This window comes from Rhinopithecus bieti, unplaced genomic scaffold (assembly GCF_001698545.2).
Source record: "Rhinopithecus bieti isolate Rb0 unplaced genomic scaffold, ASM169854v2 scaffold_70550, whole genome shotgun sequence".
NCBI classification, from domain to species: domain Eukaryota; kingdom Metazoa; phylum Chordata; class Mammalia; order Primates; family Cercopithecidae; genus Rhinopithecus; species Rhinopithecus bieti.
Window position 1 is genome coordinate 1,226,113 of NW_016826791.1, and position 20,392 is coordinate 1,246,504.

General features: G+C 45.6%; 1 protein-coding gene across 1 annotated transcript in view; it reads left to right on the forward strand.

The window, feature by feature from the left end:
• PRKAG2 (protein kinase AMP-activated non-catalytic subunit gamma 2) overlaps nt 1-20,392 on the forward strand; it is a 338,501-nt gene that overhangs the window by 283,809 nt on the left and 34,300 nt on the right. The window contains exon 7 of the mRNA XM_017863627.1: nt 13,097-13,203. Coding sequence (XP_017719116.1) covers nt 13,097-13,203 — 107 coding nt within the window. The remainder of the gene's footprint in view (nt 1-13,096; nt 13,204-20,392) is intronic.

Below are 20,392 nucleotides of genomic sequence, written 5' to 3' on the forward strand. Positions count from 1 at the left end.
AATCCTTTAATCTTATAAAGGTATATAAATAAAGTGTTTTTTTGTTTTGTGTTTTTACTGGTTATTAAATCTAGATTCACGGGTGTTCTTTTAAACCTGCGTGCTTCATTTGCTGACGTTTCCTTTCTGAGGACAGGAACGTAATATAGTTGTCTCAGATCCATACTTGCCCCTCTCGAATTTGATCTGTGCGTCTTTCAGTGACTTGCAAGGTACCAGGCGTTACTCATGCCTGATATCTACAAGGAACCCTTCAGGGGCCTGGGATTATAGAGAAGAGCAAGGGACATCCACTGCCCCCAGGAGCGCATGTCTAAGGGAAGAACAGACCTGTAACTTCAGTAGAAGGTGTGTGTGACTCACAAAGCATTAAGGCATGTCAAAACTGGAACAGTTAATTCCAACCTGAGGGGCTCAAACAGAAGGTTTTATGGGAGGAAGTAGCCTTTGAACTGAACTTTGAAGGTCTATTAGTTTCACAGGCTGCCACGACTTGGTGGCTTAGACAACAGAAGTTTATTTCCTTCTAGTCTGGAGGCCAGAATTCTGTAAGTCATCAGCAGGGGTGGTTCCTTCCAGAGGCTGAGGGAGAATCCACACCATGCTGCCCTCAGCTCCTGCTATTGCTGGCAGTCCTTGGCATCCTTGGCTCACCACTGCATCGCCCCAGCCTCCACCTGTCTTCACGTGGCCCTCCCCTTTGTGCCTCTCTGCATCTTCTCTCTCTCTTATAAGGACACTTGTCACTGGATTTAGAGCCCACCCTAATCCAGGATAACCTCATCTCCAGATCCTCACCTTAGTTACACCTGCAGAGACCCTTATTGCACATAAGGTCTCATTCTGACGTTTCCAGTGGACCTGTCTTTTTGCGGGGGCCACTGTTCAGCCCACTGCAGAAAGGCAAGCAGGATGGCAGGAGACCACAGGAGAACAGGGAAGGCACTGTTGAGGAAGAAAGAATAGTGTGTGCAGAGGCACAGAACAGAAGCATGGGGAACACGTTCTCAAAATTGGATTTCCCACAGTTCAAACCCTTCCTTTGAAAAGGATGTGTTGAAATGATCCTAGAGTATGAGATTCCTAGGGGATGTGATAGGAGATGAGGCTGGAAAGGTAGGTTAGAGTTCGATTTCTAGAACCTTGAATGATACAGGGTATATTGTGTAGGTAGAAAGGACATGTCAGAAGTTCCCCAGCAGTCAGGCACGGTGACTCATGGTTATAACCACAGTGCTTTGGAAGGCTGAGGCTCGAGGCCAAAAGTGCAAGACCAGCCTGGATGACATAATGAGACCCCATCACTACAAAAAAAATACAGAATAAAATAGCCAGATGTAATGGCATGCATCTGTAGTCTCAGCTACTAGGATTGGTTGAGCCCAAGAGTTCAAGGCTGCAGTGAGCTGTGATTGCACCACTGCACTCCATCCTGGGTGGCAGAGTGAGACCCTGTCTCAAAAAAACAAACCACGGTACTGAGCAAGTGTATTATGTAATCAGATTTGTTTTTAATAGGAGAAATACTTCCAATATTTCAATTTAGTGTTTATAATTGCTTGCATTTAAACTTAGATGTTGCATTTGTGAAAGTTTGCTATTAATCTTTATGAATGAAACACTTTAATATAAACCTGCTACTTATTGATATTCTTTAGCAACTCCCTTGCATAATAATGTTGGGTTGTCGTTTATTTAAAGAGTAGTAAGATTTAACGTCAGTCCGCAAACAGGTTTCTTCCTTTTGTAGAGCGGTAACTCAAGTCCCAGTGTGATACTCTGTAATTATGCTTCTATCCTATAACACTGAAAATATCGAAAGCAAGAAGGGAGCATTGTGTTAATATCTTAACCCCAGTTAGCTTTTGAATATGGAGTTGGAACTTCTTGCCCTCTCAGGAATTTTGATAATATATTTTATTTTATTTATTTATTTTTTGAGACAGTCTTGCTCTGTTGCACAGACTAGAGTGCAGTGGTAGTATCTCGGCTCACTGCAGCCCCCGCCTTCCGGGTTCCAGCCATTCTCCTGCCTCAGCCTCCCAGGTAGCTGGGATTACAGGCGCACATCACCACACCTGGCTAACTTTTGTATTTTTAATAGAGATGGGGATTCACCATGTTGACCAGGCTGGTCTCGAATTCCTGACCTCAGGTGATCCGCCCAGCTCAGCCTCCCAAAATACTGGGATTACAGGCGTGAGCCACAGCACCCGGCCAAGGAATTTTGAGAATATATTTTAAACAGCCTGTTGTTGAATAATTTGGGTGAGTTTTGTTGTTGTTGTTGTTGTGTAACTCCAAATGACACTCATTTTCACTCTGTTTCAATATATTTCTTCTCCAAGTCCAATGTGAAACTTCATCATAATGTAACTAACACAGATGGTGCCACCTATAATCGTAAAGTTTATACTAAAAGTAGAAAAGCAACATTAAAAAGGAACATTTTATATTTTACTTTCTTTTCCTAACTTAAAAAGCTTATACTTTTGTTGTGATTGATGTTGTTTTATTACATTAGTAATAATCTGTCCTTAGTCCCACTAAACAAAAATTTTATTATAATTTGTAGGTGGCTTATACCTGTAATCCCAGCAGTTTGGGAAGCCAAGGCAGGTGGATCACTTGAGCCTGGGAGTTGGAGACCAGCTTAGGCAACATAGTGAGACTTCATCTCTATTTAAAATTAATTATTATTTTCTTTTCTGAGGCAGAGTACTGTTCTGTCCCCCAGGCTGGAGTGTAGTGGCACGATCTCAGCTTACTGCAACCTCCACATCCTGGGTTTGAAGCAATTCTTTTTTTTTTTTTTTTTTTTTTTGAGACAGAGTCTCGCTTTGTCGCCAGGCTGGAGTTCAGTGGCGTGATCTCAGCTCACTGCAACCTCGCAACCTCCGCCTCCAGGGTTCAAGCGATTCTCCTGCCTCAGCTTCCCGAGTAGCTGGGATTACAGGTGTGTGCTACCATGCCCGGCTAATTTTTGCATTTTTAGTAGAAATAGGGTTTCACCATGTCGGCCAGGATGGTCTCAATCTCATGACCTTGTGATCCACCCACCTTGGCCTCCCAAAGTGCTGGGATCACAGACATGAGCCACCACGCCTGGCCTGAAGCAATTCTTGTGCCTCAGCCTGCCAAGTAGCTGGGATTACAGGCATGCGCCACTATGCCCAGCTAATTTTTGTATTTTTAGTAGAGACACGGTTTCACCATGTTGCCCAAAATGGTCTCAAACTCCTGGCTTCTCAAGCAGTCCACCCACCTTGGCCTCCCAAAGTGCTGGGATTACAGGCGTGAGCCACTGCACCCAGTCATAAAATTTAATTTTAAAAAATCTTTTTAAAGAAATTTTATTATAAATTTTATTTTTATTTGTTTTTTAAATTATTTTTAACTAGTTTGAGACATTCAAAGAGGATTTATTACAATTTAAATATTTAACATTTTACAGCTGGGTGTGGTGGCTCACACCTGTAATCCCAGCATTTTGGGAGGCAGGCAGATCACTTGAGGTCAGGAGTTTGAGACCAGCCTGGCCAATATGGTGAAACCCTGTCTCTACTGAAAATACAAAGATTAGCCAGGCTTGGTTTCCCACGCCTATAATCCCAGCTACTCGGGAGGCTAAGGAACAAGAATTGCTTGAACCCGGGAGATAGAGGTTACAATGAGCTGAGATTGTGCCACTGCACTCCAGCCTGGGTGACAGAGCGAGACCCTGTCTCCAAAATAAATAAATTAATTAATTAATTTTACTGTAGTCAAGTGCTTTATATTTTTTTAAAAAATGTTGTAGATTCTCCCCCAAACCTGGAACCCAGTTACAGAGGTTCTAATCTTGAGAAAAGCATGAGACCTCTTCCAGCCAATGGGCATCCTCCAAAGTGCCTGATCAGAACTTCAAAGCTTCCAAGGCCATCACAACAAGGAGGGTCTGAGAAACCGTGGCAGCCAGGAGGAGCCCAAGGAGATGCTCCCGACCATCATGTGGAATCCTGAACAGGATCCTGGGACAGACACAGGACATTAAGGAAAAAATAAGGAAATCTGAATAATGTGGGGACTTTTGTTAATACATTGTTGGTTTTATTTTGTGTGTGTGTGTGTGTGACAGAGTCTTGCTCTGTCACCCAGGCTGGAGGGCAGTGGCACAGTCACAGCTCGCTGCAGCCTTAGCCTCCTGGCTCAAGAGACCCTCCCACCTCAGCCTCCTGAGTAGGCTGGGGCCATAGGTGTGCACCACCACACCTGGCTAATTTTTTTATGTTTTGTAGAAATGGGGTCTCACTGTGTTGCCCAGGCTGGTCTCAAACTCCTAGCCTCAAGGGCTTCTCCTGCCTCGGCCTCCCAAAGTGCTGGAATTACAGGTGGGAGCCACTGTGCCTGGACACATTCATTATTATTTTCTTGGTTGGTTAACTGTAACTACTGCACCATGCTAATGCAAGATGTTGATGATGGGGAAACACATTTCCAGCTGCTCTGGAGGCTGTGTGCATGGAGGACAGGCACAAGAGCCCAGCTCTCCACACCTCCCTGGATGACGGAGGAAGCCCACGCAGGAAGCCCCAAGCCGCACTCCCACAGCTCCCCAGCCAACTAGGGGGCTGCCTGTGTGTGAAGGCAGTGCTGGAGGACCTGCTAGAAAGTCCAAGCCACAGCAGGCTTGGAAACTGTCTTAACTAGGAGATGGCTCCACAAGCCACCCACAGGTCTGCCAGCCACAGGTGGGTGCCTAACTGGCTGGGGCACAGCCTCTGACCACTCCTAACCTAGGATTGGATTATAACTCAGAGTTTGAAATAAATACCCATGAGTCTACACTGACATGAATAAATGATCAGATAAATGAATAAATGATCAGATAAATGAATAAATAACTCTCCTGTACATAATTATTTTAAACAAGGAGGTAGCGCGTAACTCCTGGCCATTAAGTGGGGGGTCCTAGTGACCTTCTGAAAAAGGTTACTGTACATAAAGAAGGAAAAAGTACCTCTACTTGGAGAAACGTGACAAATATGACTTCACTCAGGTGATTAAGGTGATGAGTAATGTTGATTTTAGATACCCTAGATAGGATGGGATGAGAAGGCATGTGTACCCTCAATATGATGAGGATGGAGCGTGTCCCTCCCTGTGATGATGAGGACGGAGCGTGTGCCTCCGCGTGTGATGAGGTCGGAGCGTGTGCCTCCGCGTGTGATGAGGCCGGAGCGTGTCCTTCCCTGTATGGTGAGGCCGGAGCGTGTCCTTCCCTGTATGGTGAGGCCGGAGCGTGTCCTTCCCTGTATGGTGAGGCCGGAGCGTGTCCTTCCCTGTATGGTGAGGCCGGAGCGTGTCCTTCCCTGTATGGTGAGGCCGGAGCGTGTCCTTCCCTGTATGGTGAGGTCGGAGCGTGTCCTTCCCTGTATGGTGAGGTCGGAGCGTGTGCCTCCGCGTGTGATGAGGCCGGAGCGTGTCTCTCCCTGCGTGGTGAGGACAGAGCGTGTGTCGAGAATGGAGCTTGTCCCTCTGTGTGTGAAGAGGAGGGAGCGTGTTCCTCCATGTGATGATGAGAACGAAACTGCGTAACCCAAAGATTGAGAAAAACCGTGTGTTTGTTCTCACACTGCTTTAAATAGACTACCTGAGAAAGGAAAGAGGTTTAATTGACTCCCAGTTCTGCATGGCTAGAGGGGCCTCAGGAAACTTGCAATCATGGCGGAACGGGAAGAGGCTTGTCTTTCGTGGCAGCAGGCAACAGAGAGCAAGGGCAGAGAAAACGGCCTTATAAAGCCCTCAGATCTCCTGAAAACTCAGGCGCTATCACAAGGACAGCATGGAGGAAACTGCCCACATGATCCAGTCAGCTCCCATTAGGTCCTGCCCTTGGGCACGTGGGGATTATGGGGATTATGGGAACTACAATTCAAAATGAGATTTGGGTGGGGACACAAAGCCAAACCGTATCAATAATGTAAGATGATAAACTTGGAGGAGCCTGATATGGAGTATATAGGAACTGTTCCAGCTTTGCAACTTTTTTGTAAATCTGGAACATACATTTATTCAAAATACAATGTTCATTGAAATAATTTAGAAATCAATACATTAAAATGGTATACTAAAAAGATAATCTAACACCAAACTTAAATTTTCAAAATTCTGTAAGTCTGAACAATCCTATATTATTTTCCATTTTTATTTCACATATTTATATAGTAATAACATGTATAATATGTCTATAATATGTGTACCTCTTTTGTGAAAATTCTTGATGTAATTAACAAAATATCTTCAGAGGTTTCCTTTCTGGGAGATGGTTTGTTACATTTTGCTATACTTAGCCTCCCTCTTGACTTCTTGCTTTCGAATTTTAGGGTGATAGATTTGGCAGGCAATTTGTAACTTAAATACTGGTTGAATGTATGCTTGACTGCCCTGATCTTTGGTTTTTGCATTGCACAAATCCCACATTCCGTAGGCGTGAGGAGACTGCGCATGCGGCTGCATGCGGCGATGGCGGACCCGGACCAGAGCTCTCTGCGCCGCTCTGATGAGAGCTTGCTGTTTCAGGCCTTTCTTTAGCAGGGCCCTCACTGTCTAGTCTATCAGTGTTTTGAGAAATATGGGAATCATCCGTCCATCCGTTCCCTCCCTAACAGCCGCTGCTATTCATTCACTAACGCCGAGCTTGTCCTTGGTAGTGCTGGTGGCAGTGTGATGACAATCAGTGTCCCCTCCATTGGTTTGCAATGTCTGTGAGGGCAAGGGTTGTGGTTGTTGTCTTCCCACCTCTCGCACAGTGGATGCCGCGGGCGCCTCACCAGAATCCTCCTGTCACACCCAAGTTCTCATATTTCAACATCTGTGCCCCAGGACATTTTTTGGCAGCTGGGCTTGTGGGTAGAAATGCCAGGGGTCATGTCCCAGGAATTACCTGGAACCCAGGCAGGGCAGGAGTGGTCCTCCCCCGAGACAGCTCTGAGGTCTGTACAGCCTCAGAGCATCCTCCCTTGTAGCTTCACTCCAGGGTCATGAAGGTGTAACCTGCTTACTGGGCACCCTTTTTTTTGAATTTTTCCTCCCCTAACTTTCCCTGGTCTTGGGATCAGCTTTGGGAGGAATGTAAACTAAGACAATATGCAATAAATATTTGTAGACTGAATTAATTTATGGATTACTTGGGTAAGATACTGATCATTCAAATAAATTATCACCCGGGAAGGAAAAAATATTAGAAATACACAGTCACTGTTAACGAGATAGAAGGCGATAACTGATGAGACAGAAGCAAAATGCCGTTAGCGTTCAGGGGAAGAAGTCATTTTAGATTTCCTTACCCTTTCCAGGTCAGGGCTGCTGACCCACCTGTGTGATCTCAGGTGATCCAGTGCTCACCCTGGGCTGATGCATAAGCTTTGAGGGTGGAGAACCGCTCATTGTGTCCCCCTGTGAGTGACCCCAGGACAGGGCCCAGGACACGGGTCCTCCCCAGGTGCGCTCTGATGAGTGCACCATTGAGTCAGGAAAGTGAGCTTAATAAGGAGCTACTGGAGCCTGGGACAGAGCTTCAAATCCCGCTTGGGTCACTTCTTCACCATCTGATTTGGGCCTTGTGACACAGCTTCTCCTAGCCTCAGTTTCCTCAGAGGTAAAAGAAAAAACATGAAGCTGTATTCCTTAAGGTTGTTACATCAGTTAAGTGAGGTGATTTATTGCGGTACCTGGTCCATAATGAGCACTCAGATGTTCCCTTCTTTTGTGAGAAAAGATGTCAGTTGAGGCTGGGTTGAAATTGAACAAGGAAAAGTCAAGGAGGAGGATGTTTAAGGTAACATGAGTGAACAAGGGAGAGGTCAAAGGCTACAGGAGACTGATGGGGAGCCCATTTGCCTAGACGTGAAACCAGGAGGTGGGAAATAAGGCTGCGGAGAAGCCAGACGTGGAGATTCATGAATGAAACACGGAGGCATCTGGACTTTATTCCACATCAGGAGGGAGACATTTGAGAGGGAAATATCTAGGAGGCAGTTGCAGTGACAAAACTCTGCGTTATAAACTGTAATATCCCAAAGAGAGGTCAGAATGAAAATAGACTTGGGAGTGGTCCACATCATTTGTCATGAAATTGGCAAACCAGCTGCATGGATGTCCACGGTAGGAAATACACAGAATTGTGGGGCTCCTTTCCACAGCCAAGAAGCTTGGTTAGTATCACTTGTTTAGCACTTGTTTTGCTAATTAGCTTATACACTACAATTTTTTCTCCTCAGATATTTCCCAAGTAGTTGAGATCTTCCTAAAATACACAGATCGGTGTGGGCTGAATGGAGCTGTCAAGGATGTGTGTTGCAGATGGCATAATTTGAACTGACCCGTGAAGATAGGGAAGGATTTCGACAGAACAGGGAAAGCAGTCGTGGCAGGCTGAGGGAAGGAGGGGGATCAGCTTGGCTAAGAACATAGCTTTGGAATCCAGAGGCTTCAAGTTCAAATTCAGGTTCCATGACTCACCAGTCATATCCTTGGGCCAAGGTCTAATAAAGGAGTTCACTGGGCCACAAAGAGATGGAGAAAGTATTTCAGAAAGAGGATGCAGTAGTGTCAGGCCCTGTGGAAGAGACAGCAGAGCACTGATGGAGGACTGGAAAAAAAAATAGGGGTTGGAGAAAATACGAAGCGGTAGTGTTTAGTACAAGAGGCAGGGAGGTGGGGGGGGGGGGGCCAGGCCTCCCAGGTCTTATAGGTCAGGGGTCCCCAATCCTGGGGCCATGAACCAGTACTGTTCCCTGGCCTGTTAGGAAATGGGCTGCACAGCAGGAGGCGAGGTGTGGGTGAGCCAGCATTATGGCCTGAGCTGTGCATCCTCTCAGATCAGGGACAGCTTTAGTGTCTCATAGGAGCCCAAACCCGGTTGCGAACTGTGTCCATGAGGGATCTAGGTTGTGTGTTCCTGATGAGAATCTGGTGCCTGATGATCTGAGGTGGAACAGTTTCATCCTGAAACCACCCGCTGCCACCCCCCGTGGAAAAATTGTCTTCCACAAAACCAGTCCTAGGACTGCTGTTGTAGGTGACTTCAAGGGTTTTGCCTTTATTCTAAAGCAGCTGGATTAGATTATATTTGCATCTGGCAAAATCTTCCTGGATGCAGTGTGGACAGCTGTGAAGATACGGGGGCAGAAGGATTGGTGAGGAAGTTAGGATATCTAGTGGGGTGGCCATGGAGGCAGAGAAATGAGTGGATTTGAGGGATCTGGGGTGTAAAATCAAGGCATCATGATAAGTTGGTTAGGGTGACAAGAGGACAATGGCAAGGATGACTCCCACATCTCCATCATCAGTTGGACAGTGTTGCCTTTTCCTTATCAGCATGGTATCAACCCCACGATACATTGTCATTATTTTGGTTTAAATTGTCAGTTAGGGCCGGGTGCGGTGCCTCACGCCTGTAATCCCAGCACTTTGGGAGGCCAAGCCATGCAGATCACCTGAGGTCAGGAGTTCAAGACCAGGCTGGCCAACATGGTGAACCCCCATCTCTACTAAAAATACAAATGTTAGCCAGGCGTGGTGGCACGCACCTGTAATCCCAGCTACTCAGGAGGCTGAGGCAGGAGAATCCCTTGAACCTTGGAGGCGGAGGTTGCAGTGAGCCAAGATTGAGCCACTGCACTCCAGGTTAGGTGACGAGCTAAACTCCATCTCAAAAAAAATAAAAATAAAAAATAAATCGCCAATTAGCTTTTAGAGAGATTTAAATAATTTTTGAAAGCATTTATATATTTGTCCACATCGTTACCATTTTCAGTGCTCTGTGTTCTCTGTGTAGGTCCGTATTTCCATACAGCATTTATGTAATTAGTACCTTTAAAATTTTTTTTAATTTCTGTCTGCTAACAATGAGTCAGTAGATACAAATATAGTAGCCTTTTTTTCTATTTGCATGTGCTTTATTGTACTTTTTTTGTTTTTTGTTGACACATAATTGTACATATTTATGGGATACAGTTTGATGTTTTAATATATGTATATATTGTGTACTGATAAAATCAGGATAATTAGTGTATCTGTCACCTAAAACATGTATCATTTGTAGCAGGAACATTCAAAATCCTCTCTTCTAGCTATTTTGAAATATACAATACGTTATTGTTAACTATAGTCACCCCACTGTGCACTAGAACACCAGAATGCATTCCTCCTGTCTGACTGTAACTGACCAACCTCTCATACCACCACCCTATTCCCTCCCCAGCCTCTGATAACCACTCTCTACTTTCTACTCCTGTGAGATCAACTTGTTTAGATTCCACAGATGATTGAGATGGTATTTGCCTTTCCATGCCTGGTTTATTTCATGTAGCACAGTGTCCTCTAGGTTCATCCTGTGGTCACAGATGTCAGCATTTCATTCTTTTTTATGGTTGAATAGTGCTCCCTTGTGCATGGGTACCACATTTCTTTATCCATTCATCTTTTGGCGACACTTAGGTGGATCCCATGTCTTGGCTATTGTGAATAGTGCTGCACTCAACATGGCAGTGCGGATGTGTCATTAACACTCTGATTTCATTTCCTTTGGGTATATACCCAGTAGTGGGATTGCTGGATCATGGGGTAATTCTATTTTTATTTTTTTGAGGAACCTCTGTACTGTTTTCTATAATGGCTATACTAATTTATATTTCATTCCCACCAATAGTTCAAAAAAAAGCCGGCGGGGGGGGGCTTCCTTTTCTCCATATCCTCAGCAACACTCATCTTTTGTTTTGTTTTGTTTTGTTTATTATAGCCATTCTAACTGGAGTGAGGTGATATCTCATTGTGGTTTTGATTTGCATTTCTCCAGTGACTAGCGATGGTGGACATTTTTCCATATACCCGTTGACCATTTGTATGTCTTCTTTGAGAAATGTGTATTCAGTTCTTTTGCCCATTTTTTAATCAGATTATTTGTTTTTTGTTGTTGTGGTTGTTGTTTTCCTGCTGTTGAATTGTTTGAATTCCTAATCTATTTTGAATATTAACTCTTTATCAGATGTATAGTTTGCCAATATTTTCTGTCATTCTGTAGGTTGTCTCTTCACTCTGTTGATTATTTCCTTTGCAGGATAGAAGCTTTTTAGTTTGATATAATCCCATTTGTCCATTTCTGCTTTTGTTCCATGTGCTTTTGAAGTTTTATCCATAAAATATTTGCCCAGACCAAAGTCATGAAGCATTTCCCCTGTTTTCTTCTAGTAGTTTCATAGTTTGGGTCTTAGATTTTTCAATCTCTAATCTATTTTCCATTGATTTTTGTATCTGATGAGAGACAGGAGTCCAGCTTCATTTTTCTGCATGTGGATATCTAAGTTTCCCAGCACCATTTATAGAAGAGACCACGCTTTGCCCAATGTGTATTCTTGGAACCTTTGTCAAAAATCATTTGACTGTAATGTGTGGATTTATTTCTGGGCTTTCTGATTCTCTTTGTCTGTGTGTTTGTTTTTATGCCAGCATCATGCTGTTTTGGTTATTATAGCTTTGTAGTATATTTAGAAGTCAAGTAGTGTGATATCTTCACCTTTGTTCTTTTTGCTCAAAATTCTTTTGGCTATTTGGGGTCTTTTGTGGTTCTATACAAATATTAGAATTTTTTTTTTCTTGTCCTGAGAGGAATTGGTATTTTGATAGGCATGCATTGAATCTGTAGATCACAGTGGGTAGTATGGTCATTTTAACAATATTCTTCCAATCCATGAACACAAGATATCTTCCCATTTATGTGTATCTTCTTCAATTCTTCCTTTTTTTTTATTTTTATTTTTTGATAGTCTCACTTTGTAACCCAAGTTGGAGTGAGTGCAGCGCCGCAATCTCAGCTCACTACAACCTCCGCCTCCCAGGTTCAAGCAATTCTCGTGCCTCAGCCTCCTGAGAAGCTGGGATTACAGGCCTGTGCCATCATGCCCAGCTAATTTTGTATTTTAGTAGAGATGGGGTTTCTCCATGTTGGCCAGGCTGGCCTCAAACTCCTGATCTCAGGTGATCTGCTTACCTCAGCCTCCCAAAGTGCTAGGATTACAGGCACATGCCACCACACCTGGCCTGCTTCAGTTCTTTCATCAGTGTTTTATAGCTTTCACTGTAGAGATCTTTCACCTCCTGGGTTAAATTAAATCCTGAGTATTTTGGTTTTTTGTAGCTTTTGTAAATGGGATTTTTTAAAATTTCTATTTCAGATAGTTGTCTATTAGTGTATAGAAATACTACTGATGTTTTATGTTGAGTTTATATCTCGTAACTTTACCAAATTTATTAGTTTTGACAGTTTCTTGATGGAGTCTTTAGGGTTTTCCATATATAAGATTATGTCATCTGCAGACAGGGACAGTTTAACTTCCTTGTTTCCATATTTGGATGCCTTTTATTTCTTTGTCTTGCCTAACTGCTCTGACAAGTACCTCCAGTACTACATTGAACACAGTAGCAAGAGCAGGCATTCTTGTCTTGTTCCTGGTCTTTTTTTTTTCCCCCCTTTATTTTTATATTTATTTTATTTTATTATTTTTGTAGAAACTGGGTCTTGTTCTGCCACCCAGGCTGGTCTTGAACTCCTGGGCTCAAGTGACCCTTCCACCTCAGCCTCCCAAAGTTCTGGGATTACAGGTGTGAGCCACCGCACCCAGCCTTGTTCCAGATCTTGAAGGGAAAGCTTCCAACTTTTCCCCATTCGATTAGCTTTGCTTTGTTTTGTTAACCCCGTGTTTAATTCTGTGACCCTGCTAAACTCATTCTTTTTAAATCTAGGAACTTTTTCTAGATTCTTCGGTATTTCCTGTGTGGAAAATCATACAGTGTGCAAGTAAAGACAGTTTTGCCCTTTCCTTTTCAACATGTATGCCTTTCATTTTTTCTCTTGCCTTACTGTACCATCTGGGGCCTCCAGTCCAGCGTTCATAGAATTAGTGAGAGTGAGCATCCTTTCTGGCCGTTGAGTCATATTGGGAAAACATTTCATATTTTACCATTAAGTCTGTTAGTGATAGGTTTATGTATATGCTCTTCATCCGATTGAGGGTGTTCTTTATTATTACTGATGTGTTGCCTTTTTTTCTTATAGCAGAAGACTCAGAAAGTGGTGTTTACATGCGATTCATGAGGTCACACAAGTGTTATGACATCGTTCCAACCAGTTCAAAGCTTGTCGTCTTTGATACTACGTTACAAGTAAGTGTGCTCAGTTTTCATGAATTTTTTGTTTCACTTTTGGATGGCTACTGCTTTATGCAGTCATTTAAAACCAGCAATGCCTGCAAACATTTATTGAGTCCTTTGCACTGTCAGGCACTGTGCAGAGGTTTTATCTGAATTCTCAACATCTGTGGCAACCTTATAAGACATGTGCTATTACTGTCTTCTTCCTGAGGACGGGGAAGCTCAAATTATAGAGTTTAAGAACTTAAGTCAGAAAGCTTTGGCCAGGTGCAGTGGCTCATGCCTGTGATCCCAGCACTTTGGGAGGCCAAGGCTGGCAGATTACCTGAGGGTCGGGAGTTGGAGACCAGCCTGGCTAATGTGGTGAAATCCCATCTCTACTAAAAATACAAAATTAACCGGGTGCAGTGGTGCATGCCTGTAGTCCCAGCTACTCAGGACCCTGAGGCAGGAGAATCGCTTGAACCCAGGAGGCAGAGGTTGCAGTGAGCCGAGATTATGCCACTGCACTCCAGCCTGACAACAGAGCGAGACTCCATCTCAAAAAAAAAAAAAAAAAAAAAAAAAAAAAAAAAAAAAAAAAAAAAAAGCTTAGTCCACAAGTTGTTGTTGTGGAATTTAAGGACCTAATCCACAGAGCTAGTACAAGATGGGGTTTTGAACACAGGGCTGTCTAGTGTGTGTTAGAACCTAAGCTGTTCATTATTAAACTGTATAGCCTCACTCAGTATATCCTCATGGTCTTTCTTAGTTATTTAGTTGAACATATGATACATAAATTTGAAATAATAATGGTGAAAAAGAAGAAAATCACTAAAATGGGCAATCTCTTGAGAGAAGAACCTTACCAATCTCTTTTCACAGAAAATTTGAATCTTAACATTTTGGTATTAAAATTATGCTTGTTGCAACTTACTTTATATCAATGTAACTTATAATCACATACGAAAAGTCCTAAATAGTACACTCAATACAGTGATCAAACTACATTCAATGTAATCAAATGTGTGTCTACCCACATATCTGTGCATATACATTTAGTGTATTGTTTCTATATAAATACTTTCCAAGTAGGATTGTCCTTAGTCGAGTTCCTCAGAAGTAAATGCTAACCCAAGAGTTCATGGGCAAGTGGTTTATGAAGGATGCACTCCCAGGAGGAAGCATGAAGGGATCAGAGGAGGAGCAGGGGCAGGGGAAGACACCCAGCAAGGGTCCTGCAAGGGCGGCCTCAGCCTGAGCCCTCGGGAGCTCCAGCTGAAAGGTGCCCTGGAGCGTGTCCAGCCCCTCCCATAGCCCTGCCGCAGGTGATCCTCCCAGGCTCTTCCTGCTCCACCAGGCCCTTTAGACCGCCCCAGGAACCCCCAGGTGTGGCCTGCTTCTGTTCCCACGCCCCACACCTGCCATGCGTCCTCAGAGGGCTCCCCGGGTTCTTGGAGCCCCTTACCTGTATTCTGTGCCTGCCACCCAGGACTTACAGGATGACCAGAAATGATGTTGCTTTCGTTTAATTTCATTTTCCAATTGTTTCGTGTTAACATATGGAAATACAATTGATTTTTGCAAATTGGCTTTATATCCTTTGTCTTTGCTGAGTTCACTTTGGACCAGGTGACCTTCAGAGCCACTTTTAAAACCCTAAGATTCTCTGATGATTTGACACAAAGAGGAAAGCATGCAAATACGATCTTATAGTAGGGAAAATGGTAGGCAGTCGTTTTAAGAGATGCGGTCTGGAGAACTGTGACCACGTGTTTCAATAACAAAATAATGAGAAGTTCTGAATTCCCAAGATAAAGGAACTACTGGCCCAGCCTATTTCAGCCTCACCCCCATCCCCCAGGAGGTTTACTTTGTAAAATACCAGATCTTCTGACCACCGGCATTTCTACCAACATAAAAATAAGTGACAGTAGGCCGGGCACAGTGGCTCACACCTATAATCCCAGCACTTTGGGAGGCCGAGGCAGGAAGAGCACTTGAGGTTAGTTCAAGATCACCCTGGCCAACATGGCGAAACCCCGTCTCTACTAAGAATACGAAAATTAAAATTAGCTGGGTGTGGTGGCAGGCACCTGTAGTCCCAAGCTACTCAGGAGGCTGACGCGGGAGGATCGCTTCAACCCAGGAGGCGGAGGCTGCAGTGAGCCGAGGTCGTGCCACTGCACTCCAGCCTGGATGACAGAGTGAGACTTCAACAAAGCAAGACTCTCAAAAAATAACAGTAACAAGTAACAGCTGGTTTGACTTTTACCCAGCTTTCCACGTATTAATCGTTTTGGCTAAACCCTAAAGAAAGTCGAATGAGTAATACATGAAAAATGCGATACCTTATGGATGCCCAAGATCACTGATCCAGTAAATATCACTTCCCTAATTAACAGGAGCTGTGAGCATCATCTCCAGGAAGTCGTTTATCCTGTGAGGCTCTGAGTTTGAGAGGAGCTGAGATGCATTACCATGGAAATAGGGGGAGAAAGTTGTTTGACATTGGTTAAGTCACAGTAAAAGATGTATTTGAAAAGGGGTGATTTGAGTATTTTCTAGACACAGGCTGCAGTAATAGTTATTGACACACCCTCAAGAGCTAAGAAAGCAAACAGAAAATAGCCGCGTACCCAAAACAACCTAAGAGATTAAATAAATCCTCGCATAGGCGTATAACAGAATACTGCATACTGCAGAAAATGTTTGTCAACAGTATATTCATTTATTAGGAAAAAAAAGTAAGCTGCAGAACAGTACTCAAAATGACCACGTTACTCTGAGGGTGCGACATCCTCAGAGCCATAACTGCTCTGGGGACCAAGGCGAGCCACTCGCAGGGAAGCTGAAAGAGTGTGTGCAGACAGGAGTAGAACAGAGCCGGCGAGAGGAGAGCAGAATGGGAGGGTGTGCCGCCAGAATGAGGGGGGACGAGCAGTCTCGGGCTTGGCTCTTCTGTTTCCATCTTCAGTCTCTTGAGAGGCTGGCTGGACTCCCTGCAGTTGGGTTCCGTGAGATTCCCTTGGTTTAATGCTGGAATCACCTGGGGATCCGTGTAGATATGTCCTGGCCGTCTCAGTCCTGATAAAAGTGGAAATCAGATGTCCAGCTGGGAGGTCTGCCTGCTGGGGGATGTAATCCCCACTGTCCTCAAGAGCCACACTCTGCAGTGCCAGCAGCGGCCAGCCCAGCAGGAGAAGCACCTATAAACCAAGCCCAGCTTTTTCTCCATCAGTCAGTGGCTCATAAGGAGCTCCCCTGAGTCTGGGTATGGATCGAGGTAGGGGAGGCACCAGTGGCAGAGCAGCTGCATCATGTACCCGTGCAGCGCCTGTGTACTTCACAGGCCCGGGCAAGCCCCGTCTCTGCCTGGCGAGAGAGGGTCGCTGTGCACCCTCAGCATTCGGCTTGGAGGGCCAGGTAGTTCCTTGTTCGCGATGGGGAGCTCAGATTGCATGGTCTCCGCGTCTCATAGCTAGCTTGTTCAGTCTCTGCAAGGGCCTGGCGCAGGAACTGTTTCTCAGCGGGAAAGTCATCTGCAGGAGAAGACATGGTTGTTTTGGGGTTAATCTTCCCTCAAAACCCTCAGTGTCTACTCTATAAATTTCCTTTTGGTGGAGGCTTCCTACAGCATCCCTAATATCAACCTTGCTGGGTCCTAAGGCCACACAGAAGAGCAACCTGGACTTGCCACATGCCTGATCTTGCCCCGGGCCTCTCTGAAAACAGCTTTTAGTGTCACTCAGTACCTGTGTCAGAGTAGCACGCACACATGTGCTGCACGTTGCCTCCAAAACACCTGCCTGGTGGTTGCAGTGGCAGGTGGAGTGTGGAGTGACAACTTGAAGCTCCCATTGGAGGGGTGTCTCCAGTGTTTCAGGCCATTCTGGGGTGTGAGACCGCTGGTTCTTTGGGGTCTGTCCCTCACGCTCTGCCCTGCACATATCTCACAGAGGCACCTGGAGCTCTGCTACTTCCTGCCTGTCCAGTCCAGCCCACACTGCCATCAGCGCATGGGCCAGTGTGGCAATGTGCAGTGTGAAGATGGCCAGCTTCTCTGCAGACCATAATAAGGTAGAGAGCGGGAGTGCTGCAGCCTTGAGACACATGGGTGAAAGTGTCCTGTTGCCAGGTAAAGCAGACTCTGTCTAGGGGTCCTTGTAGATTGGTATAGAGAAAGGAGTATGGGCCCAGGCAGGGGCTGTAGGTCCCCCAAGATACTACATTGGGAACAGCTGCTGCAGTGACAAGTTCACTTTTCCGATTGAAGGGGTCCCTCACCTGTATGTTCCTCAGGGGCTCCAGGAGGAGTGTCCTCTGGATATGGAATGTGCAGGTGGCACGTGACAAATCCATGCCAGTGCCCCTGCCTCCCTAAGCCTGTGGATTCCTTCTGTATAGTTCACTGTGCCACAGAAGCCTGGCACCTCAGCCTTATTAAACACGGACTCAGCAGTGCCCCGCACTTCAGGCAGTCAACCAAGCGAGCGGTTAGAGCCACTGCCGGCTGCCTGCGCAAAATGTTAACAAACAATTACTGGTAAGACCACTCATAGCAATCAGTCCCACCAAATGGGTGTTAAATTTCTCATCTTTGTCCTGACATTACTAGCACTGTTCCCATACATACCTCCTGGGTTTCTGCAACTGTGAAATGGCAAGATCTCACAGTTTGTTTGGCATATAAGTGGTTTCGTCCCCTGCAGCATACAGAAACCTGTCCCCGGTTACAGGTCAAGGGGCGGCAGTGGCCGGCTGGGGTTTTCTTTGGGAGGGTGAGAGGCCTGCACCAGGCGTCTGCCCCAGGAAAGCCTGTCACTAGGCTTTCCAGTAAAGAAAGGTGATTCTCAGACACTGGAGAGCCAGCCTTTCCCACTGCCATGGGAGGCTCGGAGGAACTCCCGGATCTGGAATTTCACCTTCATCTGAGTCCAGTCAGATGTCCCTCTGTCCGGTGCCGGGGTCCTGCTCCTTCCAGATCCATGCCCGGCTTTCCCATCAAACCCAAAGATGCCGCCAATTCTGCCTGTGCATCCACACCCCGCAGAGTTATGCTTTGTGTTTGATTTTGGAAACAGCCCTGTAGCTACAAGAAATAGATTCTCTGGGGACTGCCATAGAGGCTGTTGGGTTCTCTGTCTGTGAGTGCAGGTCCCGTACCTGGGCTTGTGGTTTTCTCAGAGGCCCCAGTGCACTCACAGGAGGCTCTCACACTGAGTCCTTTGGTCCTGGCTTCTGCCTCAGTGGCCGGTGCAGTGGCCATGTGGGCCCTGGCACCCAGATGTCACCACAGTCACAGATGATGACTTGTTTAGTCACAGTGCCATGGCCTGCCCTGGATTACAGGAATCTGGTTTCCCACTGACAAAGAGCTCAACACTGTGTTAAATCCACTGATGGGAAACCAATTCCAAGTCCTCTGTTTCTAGGAACCAGTCTTGGCAGTTTCTTTTCTTTTTTCTTCTTCTTCTTTTTTTTTTTTTTTTAAAGACAGGGTCTCATTCTGTCACCCAGGCTGAAGTACAGTGGTATGATCTTGGCTCACTGCAACCTCCGCCTCCCAGGTTCAAGCAATTCTTGTGTCTCAACCACCCGAGTAGCTGGGATTCCAGGCACCCGCCACCACACCTGGCTAATTTTTTGTATTTTTAGTAGAGGTGGCAGGGTTTCACCATGTTGGCCAGGCTGGCCTCAAACTTCTGGCTTCTTGACCTGTCTGCCTCAGCCTCCCAAAGTGCTGGGACTACAGTTATAAGCCACCGTGCCCAGCCATGGTGCCAGTTCTTGATCAGTCAAGGTTTAGTCAGGAGACAGAAGCCACACCAGTTATTTGAACAGAAAAAGAACATAAGCAAATGTTAACTGGATCTAAGTTAACTTGTAACTGAAAGGATAAATAAAGACGTCTAAGACAGTGTTCTTAAAGTCTGGTTCCCAGACCAGTAGCTTCAGCATCAACTGGAACTTATAAAAACGCAGTTCATCGGACCCAGTCTCAGACCCGAATCTGAAATGGGGGGATGAGGCTTAGTGACCCATGTTTTACCATGATGCTGAGTCTGGTGTACTCTACAGTATTGTGGAGGAAAGGGCATCCTGGCATGTGCCTTCTAGCTGGTGCTTGTGTCTCTGAGTGGGAGTGGGGCTTGAGGAAGCTCATTTCACACCAAATGGGAAAACAACAAACTGTATTCAGCTGCTGCTCCTACAGTGCCCAGGTAAGGCATTGGCTGGGTGGAGCTCACGGGAGCTGCAGGCAGACAGGAACCCTGCTGGTCGCTGACAGGAGGAGCAAGCTTCCTCCTGCTCCGGCTTTGAGTCCCTCCCTAGACTCCTTTATTGTCAGAGCCTGAAATAGAGCCACCTAGCAACACTGAAACAGGGCTGCAAAGTCCCAGCATCACCGAGCCAAGTTAGAGGGGTGGGCATGGAACCGAGAGACAGTAACTTAATGACTGGCACAGTAGAGAGGGGGGACATCCCATTCCCTTCCAGACAAGCCCAGGAATTCAGAGAAAGATAGGTATCAGTATATTAGCCCATTTTCATGCTGCCAATAAAGACATACCTGAGACTGGGTAATTTATAAAGGAAAACAGGTTTAATGGACTCACAGTTCCATGTGACTGGGGAGGCCTCACAATCAAGGTAGAAGGCAAGGAGAAGCAAGTCATGTCTTACATGGATGGTGGCAAGCAGAGAGAGAGAGCTTGTGCAGGGGAACTCCTCTTTATGAAACCATCAGATCGCTGGGTGTGGTGTCTCACACCTGTAATCCCAGCACTCTGGGAGGCCGAGGCAGGTGGATCACTTGAGACCAGGAGTTTGAGACCAGCCTGACCAACATGGCAAAACCCTGTCTACTAAAAATACAAAAATTAGCTGGGCTTGATGGTGGGTACCTGTGGTCCCAGCTATTCGGGAGGCTGAGGTAGGAGAATAGCTTGAACCCAGAAGGCAGAGGTTTCAGTGAGCCAAGATTGCACGACTGTACCCCAACCTGGGCGACAGAGCAAAAATCTGTCTTAAAAAAAAAAAAATCAGATCTTTTGAGACTTGCTACCACGAGAACAGCATGGGAAAGACTTCCCCCATGATTCAGTTACCTCCCACTGGGTCCCTCCCACCACACGTGGGAATTAGGGGAGTTTCAATTCAAGATGAGATTTGGGTGGGGACACGGCCAAACCACATCAGTTAGTGATTCCAAAAGATG